We start from the raw sequence: 19,273 nt of genomic DNA, 5'->3' as shown, positions 1-19,273 counted from the left end.
CGTAGTGCTGGTGCATGTAAGTGTATTAAAGGCAACTCTGCAATTGACTGAATTATTTGAGATGCTTTTGGTTTTAGTTTTTAAAAGGTTGTGTTGAGTGAACTGAAACACATTTAAAACCCTTCATTTTAGCTTTTAAGCTGCAATTCAACCAGGATTACTGTAAAAACTGGGAAACACTTCCATGCTTTATAATAAGGTGTCCTGGGCTGAACTGATATCCGAAGGCAGTGTTGCTGTTGAATTAATAGGCAGCACCCTAATGTTGTGTGTGTTTTACTAGAATATTTTAATTTAAACAAAATGTTTAAAAAATACCCCCACAAAAAACTACATTAAAAGAACATTATTAAAGTTGCAAAGTCAAGCATTCAAAAGTTAGGAAATGCCTTACAATCTCTGATTACATCAGCACATACTATATTTTCCACAACCGCTATCAGTTTCAGTGCGTAGGAAGGATGGAACTCACTGAATGAACAGGCAGTCAGTATTTTGTTTTATCCTCATCATTCAGCTGTGGCCCTAGGCCTTATTTTGTGTTTACTATTCAAACTTTGCCCTGAATACAGATTATTGATTTCCTTATAGGCTCTGTGGTGATGGCCTGTTTGCAATATGTTCAGCACTAGGACCCGTGGGAGGCTGGAGCATGTTCAGTGAGGATAGACTCTTCAGAGATTTAGACCTTAAACTCTAACAAGTCTCTGTTCAGCGTGTGTGAACTGTGATTTTTTTTCAAGGATTTATTACTTGAGCAAATTTGGGTGGATTTTCTTGGAGATGGCAAAAGGCACATTTCTGATACAATGGCCACTCCTTGCCACATTTCAAGTCCCTGCTCCAAAAGAAAAGGAATGCTAGAGCTTCTCAAAGAAAAGGCTGGTGGAATTTTTAACATGGGCAAAACATATTTTTCCCGAACCTTGTTCTCAGAAATAGCTGAACTGTTTTGGCAGACAATTATAAGTTTTGTAAATGAAGCAAGAAAATGACAGGACACATGTTATACTCATGGAATTGTCCTGGAATACAGGATACTCTAAAGTTACTGATGCATAATTGTACAGTTTTCCCATTTATGCAAATGCCTGCACTCTAACTATCTGAGGATACTGATTTTTTAAAACCATTATTTAGTTCTCTCTCAATAACTGGGCTGTGAATCAATCTCTCTCCCCCCCCTCCCCCCGCCCCCGCCTGCATACCATAATCTTTCTGCAGGCTTATTTTTCAGACTGTCTACCAGAAGCACAAAGCATGCAAAAATTTATATTTTAAAATTGAATATTATATATATTTATATATAAATTTTCCCTGCTGATAAGGGTTTTATTGTTGTATTTTTGTCTTTTCAATTAATGCTAAAAGCTGTTTTTATATCTTAACTAATTGTGCAGGTAACAATTTTCTTACACTTTTTATGGGCTGGACCACTTCAAGCTATAGCAGTAACTGTTCTTCTCTGGATTGAAATAGGCCCATCATGCCTTGCAGGAATGGCAATTCTGATTATTCTACTTCCTTTACAAACCTGTATTGGGAGGTTGTTTTCTTCACTAAGGTAAGGTAAACTTTTGTGGTGCACATTATCTGTGCAGGTTTTGAAAGTGCATGTGCTTGGTTAGCCTGATGTCAAAACTGCCATGGGCAAGGCCCTTCATTCAATTTCCAATTGTTTGCCAATATTTTCAAAAAGTAGCGCCTAAAATAAGAGAAGTGATTTGCAAAAGTGCTGAGCATCCAGCAAATCCCATTAAAGTCACTGGGACCTGCTTAGGTGCCAAATCCTTTTGAAAATCAGGTTGCTTATTTGCTTGCCTACATATGGAGTTGGAAGTTTAATATTTTGAAAAATCTTGACCTTGATATCTTGCTGCATGGACATTTAGGGACTGGGATTGTTGTGGACAATACTGTTATTCCTTGCAACATGAAAAAGAGAGTGCCTTGGTTTTTCACAAGGTTTGACGTCTGAGGATGATGAAGATGTTGCAGTCAGAAGCTCTAAAAAGTTTCCTGTGCAAGGCTCCTCATTTGTAAGAATGGTACCTGTGATTCAGGGTCTTGAAAGTGGGGAGAGGGTGTGAGGAAACAATGGGGTGGGGGTGGGATGGCAATGGGCTCCTGAGGACTTCAGTAGTGGTGCAAGATTTGTAACAGGAAGAGTTTTTATGTATAGTGGCTCAGCAGTAGCTTTCTAACCAGGATTCAGACCTTATGGCTCTCCCCACCCCCCCAGCTCCCCCCCCCCCCCCCAATCACATATTGCGAAAAGTCTGATAGTTTTTTTTAAACTACAGTAGTCTGATTTCCTAACTTTCAAACTTTTATAATGGCAAAGTTCTAGTAATGTGTTAAATTAATAGATAACTTATTTTACAAACATATTCTGTTTTAATGAAGCATTTGGTAGCTTTGTCTGAGAATGTTATTAAAGCTCTTTAATTTGAGTAAAGAGTGGATGTCTGTGAGCTTGGCCTGGCTCTTCTTTGTGCCATAACCTGTTATAGTGTGAATAGTTTCCTACTTTGTCTTTATATAATAAAAACTATATGGCTAGGTACTGACGTTTTAATTTGTTTTAAGATTGGTTGAAAGTAGAATATTGTGAAAATAGTCAAACTGGCATTGCTATTGCATGGCTAAGCACTCAAAAGTCTGGAAATTACCAAATTTGAGTTACCCATAGAACGCTGTTCCTTGTGCATGTTCACTATGATACAGTCTTCAATTACGTGGTCGCTTACTATTTCTCAAATAATAAAATAATAGGTGAGAGGTTTTTCGCAGGAGTGGGTGGGTGAAATTCTGTGGCCTGCGTTGTGCAGGAGGTCAGACTAGATGATCATAATGGTCCCTTCTGACCTTAGTATCTATGAATACAATTTTTTCCCCACAACTTTAGTTATACATACATGTACCATGTTTTAATAACTTTTTCAGTCTATACACTTGCACTGTTTTCATTCTTGTAATGATCCAGTTTAGCTTTATTGACTTAGGCTTTTTTATATTAACAGTCATTATAATACTTAGCACTTGCATAGTGCATTTCATCCATAGAGCTCAATGTGCTTTTTCAAGGTGGTAAGCATTATTATCCCCATTTTACAGATGGGAAAACTGAGGCACAGAGAGATTAAGTGACTTGCCCAAGGTCACACAACGAGGTGAGAAATTATCTTCTCTCAGTTATGTATTGTAATAATTAGTCAGTGGCCATGTAATATTCAATGTTTTTCAACCAGCAGCAGATCCTTGCTTAGGCTCAGCACAGGGGAAGGAATATGTTGATGAGGAAGATACTTATCTGCACACATATGCGTAAGTCTTTCTTTATTTGCAGTTCAGGGAATGAAGCTGAAGTAGATTTCAATCCTGCAATGAGCTATGTGTGGGCATTGAAGTGACTGGGGCTCTACCTGGGCAGAGGGGTCCACCTGCGTGGAGCTAATTGCAGGATTGGAGCCACTGCTACAAGTTTAGGTGGGCTCTGCATGAGAAGCTAACTTTCATTATTATGCAGCATTTTATACTTCTGCCCCAGTCTTGCAAATATCTATGCATGTTAGTAACTTGGCTCATGCAAATAGTACCATTGACTTCAATGCCTATTTTTCAGAATGGGACCCTTATTCTGTAATGTCTTGAATAAGACTAACTGGTGTACTTGTCATATAAATGACCTTTGTGGTCTCTGGGACGCTGTATTATATGGTACTACTGTTAGCCGCACATAAACATTTATACAAAATGTATGTATTGTACCGCATTATTTGAGAAACAGTTTGTGATCATGAAATTGAAGACTGTATTGTAAATATACGCATCGGAGCAACCTTCAGATTGTGTGAGCAATCTTAGCATTATAATTTCCAGACTTTTTCAGGACTTAACTATGTAATGGTAGCATTCTCTTTAAATGTACTTAAAAAATGTAATATTTTATGTGATTTAAAAGAGAAAAAGTTAGAAAAGATTAATTCCACTATTGGGCTAGTCATGACTCTTATGCGCTATCTCATGCACTGTGGCCGCTACCATTAAAGCCAGTGGGAGTTTTGCCATTGACTTTGAATGTAAGCACTTTATGAGGACTATACGAGGGACCCTCTCATGCATAGTTTAGGAAGTCTATAGGAAACCTTTGGTATATTTCCTTTTCACACCTAAATTTGGTGTGAGTGCATGCGTAGCACAACTAACATGTGCATCTGTTCTGTTTAAAATCTGGGGCCAGGTCTTCTGTTGGTATAAATTGTCATAGCTCCATGGAAGTCCATGAGCTACTCTGATTTACACTAGTGAGAATCTGGCCTCCAGTATGCATGTGCAAATATGACTTTGCAAGGGATAATAACTCATCCAAATAAAAACCAATTTTCACTGGAACAGTTGAAGACGCACCCATTGAGGACTATTACCATAGGAAACTTAACTTTATGTCCTCTGAGCCCAGGTTAACAGTCTCAGGCTCACTGGGCTCATGCTACCACACTAAAAATAGCTGTTTGGACAGAGCTTTTAAGTTGTGTGTAGGTCTGGAACGCAGGTTCTGAAGCTTACCCTCCTCCCTAGACTTCAGAGTCTGAGCTGCAATGTCTACACATCTGTGTTTAGTGCGGTAGTGCAAGCCCCGCGAGCCCGAGTCTCTTGACCCAGGCTCTGAGACTCACTACTTTGGCTGTGTATATGTACCCTCACTGGGAGAGTTTAAAAACCATAAAAAGGATTATTTTTTATTATTAATCTTCCTGACATGAAACAAGAGTAAGTGATACTATATTGTCTTCCTGTGTTCTACTAGCAAACCTTGTTTACATTTGGAAAACATAGTAAACATAAAATATTGATAAATGCTTCTAAAAGTTATAGTAGGGTTTATTTTGATACATCATGTGCTGTATTCCTAAGTGACATGGTTTTACAGATATCCTGTCATCTCTAAACACAACTTTTATATGAAAGAAAAATGCTTTGTAGGACGGCTTCTTTGGCTATGCATACACAAACCTATTTTCTCTGAAATTTCTCTCCAATTCCAACAGTAGTAGCAATGGTTGGAGCACCGATATAGAATGTGCTGTCTAGCCCTGATGTGCTAGTGCCTTGTCTACACTAGTGCTCCAATAGTTCCTGCTGTTAGTGGAGCTGTGCTGGTAGTAGCAACGGTGGAAAATTTTAGCACATGATGTGTCAAAATAAAACCTACTATAAATAAGAATTTATTAATATTTTATGTTTACTGTGTTTTCTTTTCTACATGAATGAATTCAATATGGTTTTAGAATACTTTAAAAATAAGGAACCATTTCATACATACGCAAAAATGTGTTAATTTTTCCCCAGTTTAAATGGTGACTTTTTACCATTTAAGAAGCTGTTTTTTTTAAGTTTGTTTGCCATGATAAACTCGGACCTTAGTTATAAGAAGAGATCCTAATTTTCCGTGATAACAAGAAAAACGAAACCAAAATTTTCTGATTAAAAAAAAAAAGTCTGTGTTTTTCCACAATTAAAATAAAACACTGTACCATAGTTTCCCTAGCCACAATATATATAGGTATCAGTTGAACACAATATTTTATTGATACAGAGGAACCCCTTTTATCTAGTCTAATTGGGACTGGGGTCAGATCAGATAATCAATAATTTGGATAATCCGGAGAGCCTCAGCCCTGGGTAGCAGGGCTGCAACTTCAGCTGAAGCCTGAGCCACGCTGCCTGGGGCTGACCGCGGTAGTCCCATCGCCTGGGGCTCGGGCTGTCAGTCCTGGTTCGGTTAATCTGGAGAGCTGGATAATGGAGGCTCGGATAAATGGGGTTCTACTACATAGGTTTTTATTCACAAAATGTAAAAACTAAAGATTCTCTGTAAAAATGCAAATTCCATGTTTTTCCATGGCAAATGGATGTCTAGAATCCCTGGTTATAAGCAACAGGAAATATGGGGTTAGAATAGATATGCTTAATGCAACCTAAACAACAAATCCTGCTGTCATATTTTATACAGTTATCAACAAATAGTGACTGTTTCTCATTGTTTCCTGTTACCACTTCCTTTCACTTTTGTACCAATTTTTTATATTATTTTTGGAAATATCCCTGGTGATTTTAAGTTGTAAAGTCTGGAAATATATGTATTTACAAGAAAATTTCTTCCTTACAATTCTTGCTTTCAGTATAATAGATACCCACTGTCCTTTCCTGTAGTATTAGAGGTGGTCTGCTTTCCCTCTCATATTGTCCTACTGCTTCTCGAAGAAACTGCTGGTTTTGGTAGTTGTTAACTGAGTTTATACGACCTGCGTGTGAGGTATCAATAGCTCTGGATACAGACTATTATTATATTTTAAGCTGGTCAGAAAACAAGAGTTCACATTTTTTTCCCCTTCATTTGTCAAAAGAATTTAATCTTGATGAAAATTTTCTCACCAGGCCTAATTATAACTAATTACTTTTAATGCTCCATATCGTGAGTTATGCTGTGCTTCAGGCAGAATTAGCCACAGAAGTAACCAAGATCAGGTCAATCCCATTCATTGACCTCTTCAGAAGAGCCTCTTTCCCCACTTTGTGTTGGCAGAAAAAGCAGTTGCTGTCTTGTAGAAATGTTTATATTTTGGCATTTTCAACTCAGATTATTTACTTCTTGAATGTCCAGTATTTTTCCTTCCCTTTTTTATCTTGTCTTTTAAATATGTTTGGAAAATCTCTATTATATTGTATATTACACTTGATGAGAGGCATTTTATTTATCAGGTTGTCTTTTTTATTGGCAAATATTCTTACTCTGGCCAAAATATATTTCAGTTATTCTTAACCATGCAAAAATACATTTTCTTTTTTAAAAATAGGGCATATAATCACAGTGTCTGTATATATGGGTACATGCAGTGCTCTGTACTCCTGGTGTAGACAAATGCTAGGCTATTCACTGGAAATTGCATAGATGACAACACAAAACCCAGGTTTTTACTGCATGTCAAAGTTTAGTGTATAAGTGTAACAGTACAGATTGAACAGTCACTTTTGTTGTGAATCTGAGAACTTTTCTTTTAATTACAGGAGCAGAACTGCAGCCTTTACAGATGTCAGGATTAGGACAATGAATGAAGTCATAGCTGGTATGAGGATAATAAAGATGTATGCCTGGGAAAAATCATTTTCAGAATTAGTTAGCAGTATAAGAAGGTAATCCGTGTTTCACTGAAATTTATGCCATGGTATTTGATCTAAATTCATTTAAGTTTTTTGATTTGAAATCCAGAAATTTCCTAGAATCTCTGTATAGCTTTGTAGTTTTTTTCTTCACCTCTGCATAAGGGGTGACAATATGAGTTTGTCTTGAGGGCAGAAAAAATTATTTGATATTTATTAATTTGGTTTCTTGTAAGTGTGAATATAGAATCACCATTTTTCTTGTTTTCACATTTGGTTTATTGCCTATTAATCAGACGTCCTCTATTGATAAAGAGTTTCATCCTTGCAATCCTGCTTACTGGCTCTCCTGACTTTAACCTGCAAAATATTTTTCTCTGGGGAATAGCATGGGATTTCGTTTCTCACCTTAGCTATAAATCTAGAATCCTACAGAGGTTATACTTAGACTCCTTTTGTGTCCATCTGAAGTGTAGCCATCAGGTGGCAGGCCTGTTGCTGCACCAAGCCATTAGCCTCTGATCCCACTGAGGGTTACCAAAAGAAACTACACCATTTGCTCAAGAAACTCCCTGAAAAAGCACAAGAACAAATCCGCACGGACACACCCCTGGAACCCCGACCAGGGGTATTCTATCTGCTACCCAAGATCCATAAACCTGGAAATCCTGGGCGCCCCATCATCTCAGGCATTGGCACCCTGACAGCAGGATTGTCTGGCTGTGTAGACTCCCTCCTCAGGCCCTACGCTACCAGCACTCCCAGCTATCTTCGAGACACCACTGACTTTCTGAGGAAACTACAATCTATCAGTGATCTTCCTGAAAACACCATCCTAGCCACCATGGATGTAGAAGCCCTCTACACCAACATTCCACACAAAGATGGACTACAAGCCGTCAGGAACAATATCCCCGATAATGTCACGGCAAACCTGGTGGCTGAACTTTGTCACTTTGTCCTCATCCATAACTATTTCACATTTGGGGACAATGTATACCTTCAAATCAGCGGCACTGCTATGGGTACCCGCATGGCCCCACAGTACGCCAACATTTTTATGGCTGACTTAGAACAACGCTTCCTCAGCTCTCATCCCCTAATGCCCCTATTCTACTTGCATTACACTGACGACATCTTCATCATCTGGACCCATGGAAAAGAAGCCCTTGAGGAATTCCACCAGGATTTCAACAATTTCCACCATCAACCTCTGCCTGGACCAGTCCACACAAGAGATCCACTTCCTGTACACTACGGTGCTAATAAGCGATGGTCACATAAACACCACCCTATACCGGAAACCTACTGACCACTATGCCTACCTACATGCCTCCAGCTTTCATCCAGGACACACCACACGATCCATTGTCTATAGCCAAGCTCTACGATACAACCGCATTTGCTCCAGCCTCTCAGACAGAGACAAACACCTACAAGATCTCTATCAAGCGTTCTTACAACTACAATACCCATCTGCTGAAGTGAAGAAACAGATTGACAGAGCCAGAAGAGTACCCAGAAGTCACCTACTACAGCACAGGCCCAACAAAGAAAATAACAGAACGCCACTAGCCATCCCCTTCAGCCCCCAGCTAAAACCTCTCCAACGCATCATCAAGGATCTACAACCTATCCTGAAGGATGACCCCTCACTCTCACACATCTTGGGAGACAGGCCAGTCTCTGCTTACAGACAGCCCCCCAACCTGAAGCAAATACTCACCAGCAGCCACACACCACACAACAGAACCACTTACCCAGGAACCTAACCTTGCAACAAAGCCCGTTGCCAACTGTGTCCACATATCTATTCAGGGGACACCATCATAGGGCCTAATCAATTCAGCCACACTATCAGAGGCTCGTTCATCTGCACATCTACCAATGTGATATATGCCATCATGTGCCATCAATGCCCCTCTGCCATGTACATTGGCCAAACTGGACAGTCTCTACGTAAAAGAATAATCAAACGCAAATCAGACGCAAATCAGACGTCAAGAATTATAACATTCAAAAACCAGTCAGAGAACACTTCAATCTCTTTGGTCACTCGATTACAGACCTAAAAGTGGCAATTCTTCAACAAAAAAACTTCAAAAACAGACTCCAATGAGAGACTGCTGAATTGGAATTAATTTGCAAACTGGATACAATTAATTTAGGCTTGAATAAAGACTGGGAGTGGATGGGTCATTACAGAAAGTAAAACTATTTCCCCATGTTTATTCCCCCCCCCCCCCCCCAGCCCCCCGCTGTTCCTCAGACCTTCTTGTCAACTGCTGGAAATGGCCCACCTTAATTATCACTACAAAAGGTTCCTCCCCCCACCCCGCCCCCCGCTCTCCTGCTGGTAATAGCTCACCTTACCTGATCACTCTCTTTACAATGTGTATGGTAACACCCATTGTTTCATGTTCTCTATGTATATAAATCTCCCCACTGTATTTTCCACTGAATGAATCCGATGAAGTGAGCTGTAGCTCACAAAAGCTTATGCTCAAATAAATTTGTTAGTCTCTAAGGTGCCACAAGTCCTCCGTTACAGACTAACACGGCTGCTACTCTGAAACCTTTCTCAAGGGTGGCATTCTGTAGTTTAACCAGTCTGGGGCTGGATCTCTGGGCTGCGATCCCACTGTTTCCCTAACTGTTTGGTATCTGTAAACCTTTTCATTCAGGAGCCTCTGCCTGTTGCTGTTTGTGGTGGGAGAAGCAGACTTCCTGCTTGCTGCAGCTTCGGTGTCTCTCCCTGCATTTCTGTCAGTGCTCTCTCAACCTCCATATTGAATGACTAATTTATAAGTGGAAATTGAAGATTTTGAAAATAAATTTTAGTTTGGAAAACATATGCTCCAGCAACCCTCAGATCACTACGGGGAGACGAATTAGGTGAACAGCCTTGTATTCCTGTGAACTGAATCAGTCCACCCAGCACCGGGTTGGTAGTGTAATGGTTGGGAGAATAGCTGGCACAGAGGTCACAGCTGTGGATGACAGCTGTCAGGAACTAGATCAGCAGTTTTAGGAATAGGGCCCAAATCCAGTGAAGGATCTGGAACAAGAACAGGGAACATTGCGGGGCCTGTGATTCAGCCAGAGGAAATGGCAACCAACTAGCTACACAAATTCATTTGGACCAGCATTCCATAGCTGAACTCGTATATTTTTTTCAGAATTACATCAGTTTCTCAAAGTGATGCTTTGTATCCTGATTAAATTAGATACAAGAAAGCACTTCATTTTGCTCTTCCTCCTTTGGAAAAAAAAGTAGTCTTATTTAGAGCTTTCCTTTCCTATAGCTGTTGGTGAAGAACCTTGCATTTAAATATTATTCTAGGCCCTATTTAGAAGCTCCTGTGTTATTGTTTTATTTTATTACTATTTGCCAAATGCAATACTGTTTTAGCAATCATTCTTGAGTACATTATTTTTAACAACATGTATCCTTGCATAAAAGCAATTAAAACATCCCAACAGTTAACAACAAAATGCTGAAACTGGGTGTTTTCCTATTATTAAAAGAAGTCCATGATGAGAGTGAGCCTGTGTGTATGGTCTAATATAGTCATAGCTTTGAAACTATTTTGTGTTATGTTTTTAGGAAGGAGATTTCCATGGTTCTTAAAAGCTCCTATCTTCGAGGATTGAACTTGGCATCGTTCTTTGTTGCAAGCAAAATAACAGTTTTTCTAACTTTCATGACATATGTCCTACTTGGCAATGTTATTTCTGCAAGTCGGGTGTTTGTGGCGGTGTCACTATATGGTGCAGTGAGACTGACTGTCACTCTCTTCTTCCCTGCGGCTGTTGAGAGAGCATCTGAGGCAATGATCAGCATACGACGAATCAAGGTACACTGAGAAACTGAGAAATTTTTGGATTTAATGTTTGATGGATATATATACTGTTCCATCAATATTTTAGTGTCGCCAAAACAAATTTTTGGATTTAATGTTTGATTTTATGTTGTAATTTGTAGCGTTTTGGATTCCTATGGCATGACCTTGTTCCAAAATAGACTATCCCATTTATTTGTATACAGTACTTTGGAAAATATCTGAATTACACTACAGTACTCTAAAGTACAACAGACCTATGTTTCTGGGGGTTGCGGGGAGGTGCTACAGCTTCCTTTCTGTTATATTTCAGGAGAGAATTCATACTAGAGAAGTACTTGCTTTAAAATTCAACAGCGAGGTCTCTTGAGTTTGCTTTGAGTAATATTGTAGTATACCACACTGCATCAAATACTTATATATTAATTTTCTCTGGAGATATGATAAGGAGTTACAGAATGTTATTTTATTTAAATATTTACTGCTAACTGCAAATTTCTTATTTTTCTTAAAGCTGCAACTATATTTTTGTGGCTAAATTCTTCCCTTCAACGTGGAGGCACCAGTTGCAGCAGGGACTCAGTGCCAGCAGAGCCTCCTCAAAATTACAGCACTTAATTTTTGAAGTGCAGAATTAATTTTTTTGAGAATTTAGAAAGCTATTAATTAGTTTGTGTTAAAATGTAATTAAATACTGGGTCCTTTAAGGAAATTTTAGAATCCTGTCTCAGACCTTTTTTGGTCCCAAATGGTCTTCGTAATGGAATAACAAAGAGTGTTCAAACTTCCCATGTAGTGATAATTCATTGAAAATTTGGGCATTGGCTAAACTTGAAGAAAAATTTTAGGATTAAGGGTCTTTTTTTGCCAATATTCTTCATAACTGAAAGTTTCTTCCTCAGCAGAGGGGAGAACGTTCTATTGCTCAGAATTCCACAACATGCTTTTTCAAAATGGCTGCTATCTCTTATTTTTCTCAATGGGACTGAGGCAACAGGTTGCCTTTGGTGAAGATGGCCTACCGCCTCCGTGGCTGCTCCTGTGCTCCTCACAGGCTCCTCTCTACTTCCTGATGACAGAGTGGGCCACTATCTTCTCTTGGGACAGCTTGGCTTCACTCCTGTTGGGAACAATGCAAGACAGTGGCCACTTTGAAAGAAGGCATCTTAGCTGTGCAGCTTTTGGCCTCAGTCCCATTGAAAACAATAGGAAAGGAACTCTTTGAAAGAGGTCAATTATCTTTGAATTTCTCCAGAGGAGGAGATTTCATTCTTCAGTCTCTGCTTACAAATAAACTTCTAGTTTCCATACTTAACCTAAGTTAATCCTAGGTGATACTACTCTTTCCTTTGATAATGGTACACCACTGCACAATAATGTGAAGTTGAATTAGTATACTGTGTTTGCAAACATAAGCTCAGAAAATTATTAGCAACTCAGTTTCTTCTACATACTTACGTGGCCAGATCTTCTAAAAGTTAGCAACCTGTGTATTCTAATGGGTGTTAAGGGCTGATTGGTTGATGCTGCAGAATGTACTGCCATGGAGATGACCTGCAATGAGTCCTCTGTTCCCTTCCTATTATTGAGTCTCATAAAACTATAATAATTAAAAGTAAATTTTTCAAAAGTGCCCAAATCTTATTTTCAAAAATGATGAGCACTTAGTCTAAATCTCATTGACTTTCAGTGAGAGTTAGGAACCTAAGTGCCAAAATCAGTTTTGACAATAGTGAAATGTCATCCCATATACAGAAGATAGTCGCATCCACTCTCAAGGACAATATCAAAAGCCCTGTTCTAAAGCAATGTCTGCTTCTCAAACTCCTATGGATGGCTTTTGGCAGCTTAACTCCTTTCAGCAGGGTAGATTCTTGAGGACAGAAGGTGCTAAGGAATATTTTGAGATCCCCGAGTTCTTTAAACCAAAAGTCAGTGAGACACTTTTGAAAATTTTACCATTGTGTTTTTCCTATAAATTCCTCAGAATTAGTCAAACAGCTTGTCCCCTTTGTTTCCATGATTTTTATTCAAAAAAAAAATTCACATACCCCTATCTGATTTTTGTTTCCCTTGTCGTCTTTGTCTCTTTCTCTCTAGGTACTCTCTCTCATTGCTGGAGTGAATCCCCAGTGTGTCTCTCATCTTCAGCCCCACCCAGCCAACTCTTCCTTTCCAACTCTTTTTTTTTTCTCCCTGTCCGCTATTCTATGTCTTGGAATTCTGGGGACTATTGCTGTAGTGCTCCCTATTGGATTGTCAGCAAAAATCTCCTCCTCCTATACTAATCCTATCTGCATATTTTGAAGGACTATTGGTTAAAAAATAAGGAAAGCCCTTAACGTATAAACGTATCACGTATAACGTATACGTTATATATATGTATAACGTATAACGTATACGTATAACGTATCAACTATTCCAAGAGCTGCCTGATACCTGTTCAGAATATTTTCCATCCAAGAGCAGCTATTCTGGGGTTTCCTGGTTTACTGTGTCTCAGTAACTGCAGATCAAATATGTTTGTTTTATAAATAAAAAAGATACTTTTGGTAACTGTTAACCCTGAAAATTACCTCTGGGATCTGAAAGTCTACTTCTGTTCTTTCTGAATTGCACATCAGCCATTGTTGCCTGGTGTCTTAAGTGTGTTGCAGGCTACAATACAATTGAGGTGTATGCCTGTGTACAATATGTAGTAGAGATTCTGCGACTGGAACTTAACAATTCCGTTGAGGAAACATGAGCCAAGAAGGAATGGTGTTCATTTCCTTGTATCCCAAGGACCATAGTGGCTGAGGGATTTAGCAACAGAAATAATGTAATCGTAAGCCTTGTCTTTTTTTGCTTAAATTTCCCTAGGCTGGAAGGGAGATAATGTGCAACCCCTAGCCTGCCCTGTCTCCAGAAAGTCCTATAAAAATCCACACAATCCTGGACCCCATGCTGAGGCCTTCATACATCACACAGGAGGGGAGTAGTTTTAACTCTATAATTTTACTTGTCATATAATTTTTGACAGGTTTCCGTGCTCTCTTTCTATGTTAATGTGCCAATGAGAACCTGTTTCACACACTGTGCTGCTCTTTTTGTCTTGCCCCCTTTTTGTCCAGTCAGCAGGCCGTATGATTTTGGAAGTCCATCCTACTCTTTTCTCCTTTTCTGTGGCCTTTAGATATCATGTTTAGATACATGTACATTTTGCCACCATCAGCTACTTTGGAAAAAAAGTTTTTTTAAAAAATTGATTTAATTTATGCTTACTGGAAACATTAAAAATGAATGAATAGCTATAGCTTTCGTGCCTTTTCCTCCTTTTAAGAGGAAAATATGTTTTATGCATTTAGTGCAATACTAAATAAAGTCTAGTAAACAGGTCCACAAATTCTGAATGACAGAAGGATAAAGAACTGTTAACATGCAATTTTAGATATTTTTTTATCTAGTTAGTCGTTTTCCAAATAAAGGCATTAAATGATTGTGCAAAGGCTTACTGACTGGAAAAGAAGTGTTAATACATACATATATATACACATACATGGATTTTTCTCATTTTTAGAGGAAAATAATATTAACACAGTACATTTCTAAAGAAAGTCGTTAAATAATTTACAAGAATCTTAGTAATGATAGAATACAGTATTAATGCATAAATATGTTAACTGCATTTTTCACTTTTTTTAGAGAAAGATATCTTTATATGTAGTTAGTGTATTTTTAAATGAAAGCTTTAATGTCAGAGGAATAAAGGAGAAGTGTTAATACATACATAAATACACACCCACACACACATTTCTTATTTTTAGAGGAAAATATTTTTATGCATTTAGTACATTTCTAAATAGCCATCAAAGCCTTAATGTTAGAGGAATAAAGGCTTATTATATAAAATCATGCATTTTTAGCAGAAAATATTCTTTCATCCAGGTAATACAATTCTAAAGTAAGTCTTGTAATAAATGGGTATACAAAGTCTAAATGACGGATGAATAAAGAAGAGTTAATACATTTTTACCTAAAAGTATTTTATCGATCGAGTACTTTCTAAATAAAATCTACTAAGTAGTTGTAGAAACGCTTACTACCAGAGGAATAAAGTGTGTGTGTGTGTGTGTGTGTGTGTGTAAAATCATTTTTTAGAGGAAAATATTCTTATTTGCAGTTAGTACATTTCTAAAAAAATAAAATTGCACAAAGATTTCGAAGTATTAGTGACAAAGAGACAAAATATAACTGTAGAGTTAGTTATGTTGTGTAGTGTAGAGTTGTTCTACAGCCTCTTTTCAGAGGTGACCAAGAAAGTTTTTTAAAAGTACAGCTGAAAAAAGGCAGAGAGAAGTGAAACTTCCCTCACCCCTGCCCACCGACAAGTCATGTGGCAGAAACCCCTGTTCTGAGAGCTTGCAACAAACCCTACCTCATTGGCCTAGCCTAACAGAAGGTATTCTTTAATGAGTGGGCTTTTTGCAGACTCTCATTGTTGGGATTCCCCTGAGACATCTTCCACTCAGTTCCCCAAGAATCCAGTCCGACTCCAGTTCGTCACTCAGGTTCCTGTATCTGGCATACAGAAAAGCTACATGGAGTTGAACAGACACAGGCATAGGAGATACGTATAGGGCGTATCATACATCTAAAGTTACACAGTAAACCTCTTCCTTTATATATATTTACACATTATATCACATGTTCTGGGATTGGCTTGGTAACTTTGTAGGAGCCAATCCCTGTACAACATATTCTGTCCATGCACAACTTACTATTTACATCATCCTATGTTCCAGGCTTATCTTGTCCATGGTAAATGATTCCCTGGGTGTTTCCCCTTATTTTAACTAGTATAGACATTCTGTGTCCAGCCTGCTTATCCGTTTTCCTCCCTATTCCTGACTCCAAGAAATGAGGCCTCATCCATAATTGCTAATGTCAAGCCAAGCCTACACATACATCATAGAATATCAAGTTGCATTGCATTTTCCTGATCTAGTCTGAAGGTTTTTATAACTCCACAGCTTTTTATGGGATTATTCACTGTATCATATTAATATATAAATTAAAGGGGATAAAACAAAAAACAACCAAACAAAAAATAAGCAAAATGAGTATGCAGAAAGACTTCTATCAGACTCTTTACAAAACCTGTGTAATTTATCAATTAGCCTTATTTGCTTTTTTAATTCTGGAACAGGAATAAAACTTCTTTTTTCTTTCACACAATTCCTTTAGCATTTCTTTTTAAACAGACTGATAGAGAGACCATAATGGGAATACATGTCTAACCTGCACTCCAATTTCTCTTATTCCATTTACTCAAATTAAGGTATTTCTTCATAACCTGTAATATATTTGTTGGAAATTAGCACCTATTGTCTTCAGCTGTATTGGAGGGCTCTTCATTTTAGTGAAGTTTTTGAAGGATGGATAAATGTTAAAAAAAAAAAAAAAAATGTTTAGCAAAACATACAACATGCAAACACAGAACACCACTCACAAGCACCCTCCCCTGCCCATAAAAGAGTTAAGTATACATTCAAGCCCACTTCTGTATTATTTTATAGATACACCACTCTAAGCATACATTCAGTTAGAACAAGATTTCTCACTCTGTAGGTCAGGACCCAAAATTGGGTCTCCAAAATGTTTCAGAGGGGTCACGTGGCAGCTCCAGTGGCTTCTGTCCAATGGGGCTGGCTGGGCTTGCCTCCCTGGTCCAGGCACTGCAACCTCTGGGTCCCAGCACCACTCAGGTTTGGCCCAGCTGTCATGATGACGGGCATGCGGGTAGGCCAAATTTGAGTGAGTTGTATTGCAATTGCACTTCTCACAAATTTATTTCAGTCAGCAGGGAGGGAGGGGGGGCAAACCTGAGCAGTGTTGCAACCCCAGAGAGAGCCAAGCCCAGTCAGCTCCACAGCACAGGAGCTGCAGAACCTGCCACTGTGGGGTGAGTGCTGGGCAGACCCCAATCACCCCCCCCAGGGGACAGGACATGACCAAAATCACCCTGGGGCCTCCACTCCCGGACTATTTACTGGGTTGTGACAGGCCATAAACATTTACAAATGGGTCCTGAGCCCAAAAAAGTTGAGAACCACTGAATTAGAAAGCCTGGGCTAGTGACAAAAGGGGGAGAGGGGTGATGTGTAAAAGGGGTGCTCATTAGTGCAATATCCCAGAAAGGGGTGTGGAAACCTGTCAAATTATGTGATGAGTAAAGATATAGAGTCAAAACTGCTGACAGGTGGGTAAAGGTGCTATAGATGGGGCAGAAAGAGTGGGGAGACTCATATAGTTTTATAGTCAAAATTTCAAAGCAAAAATTCAGCTGATTTTGAAGTTCAGATTATGGTATCAACTTTCTCATAAGAGTTCTTAACAAAAAAATCCTGAAACCTCATTGGAAGTATTTTTATTCCATGAAATGCACACTTCTGAATAGTATTGCTGGTGGAACAATAGGTAAATGCACAGTTATGGTTAGTTAATAATGGGATACCGTTTGAAGTCTTTGTACGTTGCTTTGGAAACATAATTCCTAGGTCAGAGTAGTTTGTCACATATCGTTTCCATTTTTGTACTGTATACCCAGAAACACTTTTATTTTTAATTCACTTTTCTGGGTCCTGTTAAGCAATCCCTGTTTTTTTCTTTTACTACAGAACTTTCTAATACTTGATGAGGTTTCACAGTTCAATCTGCAATTGGAGAATAGCAACGAAAATATCCTACTTCATGTTCAAGACTTGACTTGTTATTGGGATAAGGTAAATCTCCCTCCGCAAAACCCCATGGATATAGGTTTTTTTTTTAAAACCATATTGAATTTGGTGCTGCAAGTATTTTGAGTCTAAATAAGGTAGTGGGTATATTGTACGATACATTAGTACACAAACTTCATATATAACCTCTTACATATATGTGAAACCATTTAGCGGGTGAAGTCAAAACTAAAGAATAGCTATGAAAACACTATCAAATTAGATTAATTATAAAATACAGCGATCTCTAAATGTTAAAACTAGTTATAAAAGAAGCTACTGTTCTATGTGACAATTTCTCTCAGCTTGGTTGACTATCACTCTGCTGTCACCCTGATACTCTGAACCCTAACTCTGATTTGTTGCTAGTCAAGGACACAAAACGTAAAATGGAGTATAATGCTCCTTTCTGGTGACCTTTTTATAGTACATTATCAGGTTTTACAAAAAGAAAAGGAGTACTTGTGGCACCTTAGAGACTAACCAATTTATTTGAGAATAAGCTTTCGTGAGCTACAGCTCACTTCATCGGATGCATACTGTGGAAAGTATAGAAGATCTTATTATATACACACAAAAAGCATGAAAAAATACCTCCTCCCACCCCACTCTCCTGCTGGTAATAGCTTATCTAAAGTGATCACTCTCCTTACAATGTGTATGATAATCCAGTTGGGCCATTTCCAGCACAAATCCAGGTTTTCTCACCCCCTCCCCCCAAACTCACTCTCCTGCTGGTAATAGCTTATCTAAAGTGACCACTCTCCTTACAATGTGTATGATAATCAAGGTGGGCCATTTCCAGCACAAATCCAGGTTTTCTCACCCCTCCCCCCCTTCCCCACATACACACAAACTCACTCTCCTGCTGGTAATAGCTTATCCAAAGTGACCACTCTCCTTACATTGTGTATGATAATCAAGGTGGGCCATTTCCAGCACAAATCCAGGGTTTAACTTGATTATCATACACATTGTAAGGAGAGTGATCACTTTAGATAAGCTATTACCAGCAGGAGAGTGGGGTGGGAGGAGGTATTTTTTCATGCTTTTTGTGTGTATATAATATCTTCTATACTTTCCACAGTATGCATCTGATGAAGTGAGCTGTAGCTCACGAAAGCTTATGCTCAAATAAATTGGTTAGTCTCTAAGGTGCCACAAGTCCTCCTTTTCTTTTTGCGAATACAGACTAACACGGCTGTTACTCTGAAACCTATCAGGTTTTAGTCTTTCATGTGATTCAGAACAACTGACTGCAGATCAGCCATTGGTCTAGAAACAGCATGATGCACTGCCACGCACATTGGGGTCGAGAGCAGGAGCTCACCGTGGCGAACCTGAAGCATTTTGTTCTTTTAATTACAATGGCAGCCGCAGAGTTCATTTACAGATTACTCGTTATGTAAAAAGGGCTAAAAACGCTTCATAAACTCAAAGTGGTGTTTAAAAAAGGTATTACATAGGTGATAAATCTATTACATGGACTATTTGGGTTTTTTAAAAAAA

At 38.6% G+C, this 19,273-nt stretch overlaps 1 protein-coding gene across 7 annotated transcripts in view; it reads left to right on the top strand.

Moving 5' to 3' along the window:
- The window catches only part of ABCC4 (ATP binding cassette subfamily C member 4), a 209,407-nt gene that overhangs the window by 43,266 nt on the left and 146,868 nt on the right, over positions 1 to 19,273 (top strand). For all 7 annotated transcript variants that reach the window (XM_037895822.2, XM_037895831.2, XM_043534629.1 and 4 more), the window contains exons 6-9: positions 1,401 to 1,564; positions 7,072 to 7,197; positions 10,772 to 11,021; positions 17,666 to 17,770. In XM_037895822.2, coding sequence (XP_037751750.1) covers positions 1,401 to 1,564; positions 7,072 to 7,197; positions 10,772 to 11,021; positions 17,666 to 17,770 — 645 coding nt within the window. The remainder of the gene's footprint in view (positions 1 to 1,400; positions 1,565 to 7,071; positions 7,198 to 10,771; positions 11,022 to 17,665; positions 17,771 to 19,273) is intronic.

This window comes from Chelonia mydas, chromosome 1 (genome assembly GCF_015237465.2).
Source record: "Chelonia mydas isolate rCheMyd1 chromosome 1, rCheMyd1.pri.v2, whole genome shotgun sequence".
NCBI lineage: Eukaryota > Metazoa > Chordata > Testudines > Cheloniidae > Chelonia > Chelonia mydas.
The sequence above is the reverse complement of the archived record's forward strand: the minus strand, read 5'-3'. Positions and strand labels throughout refer to the sequence as shown.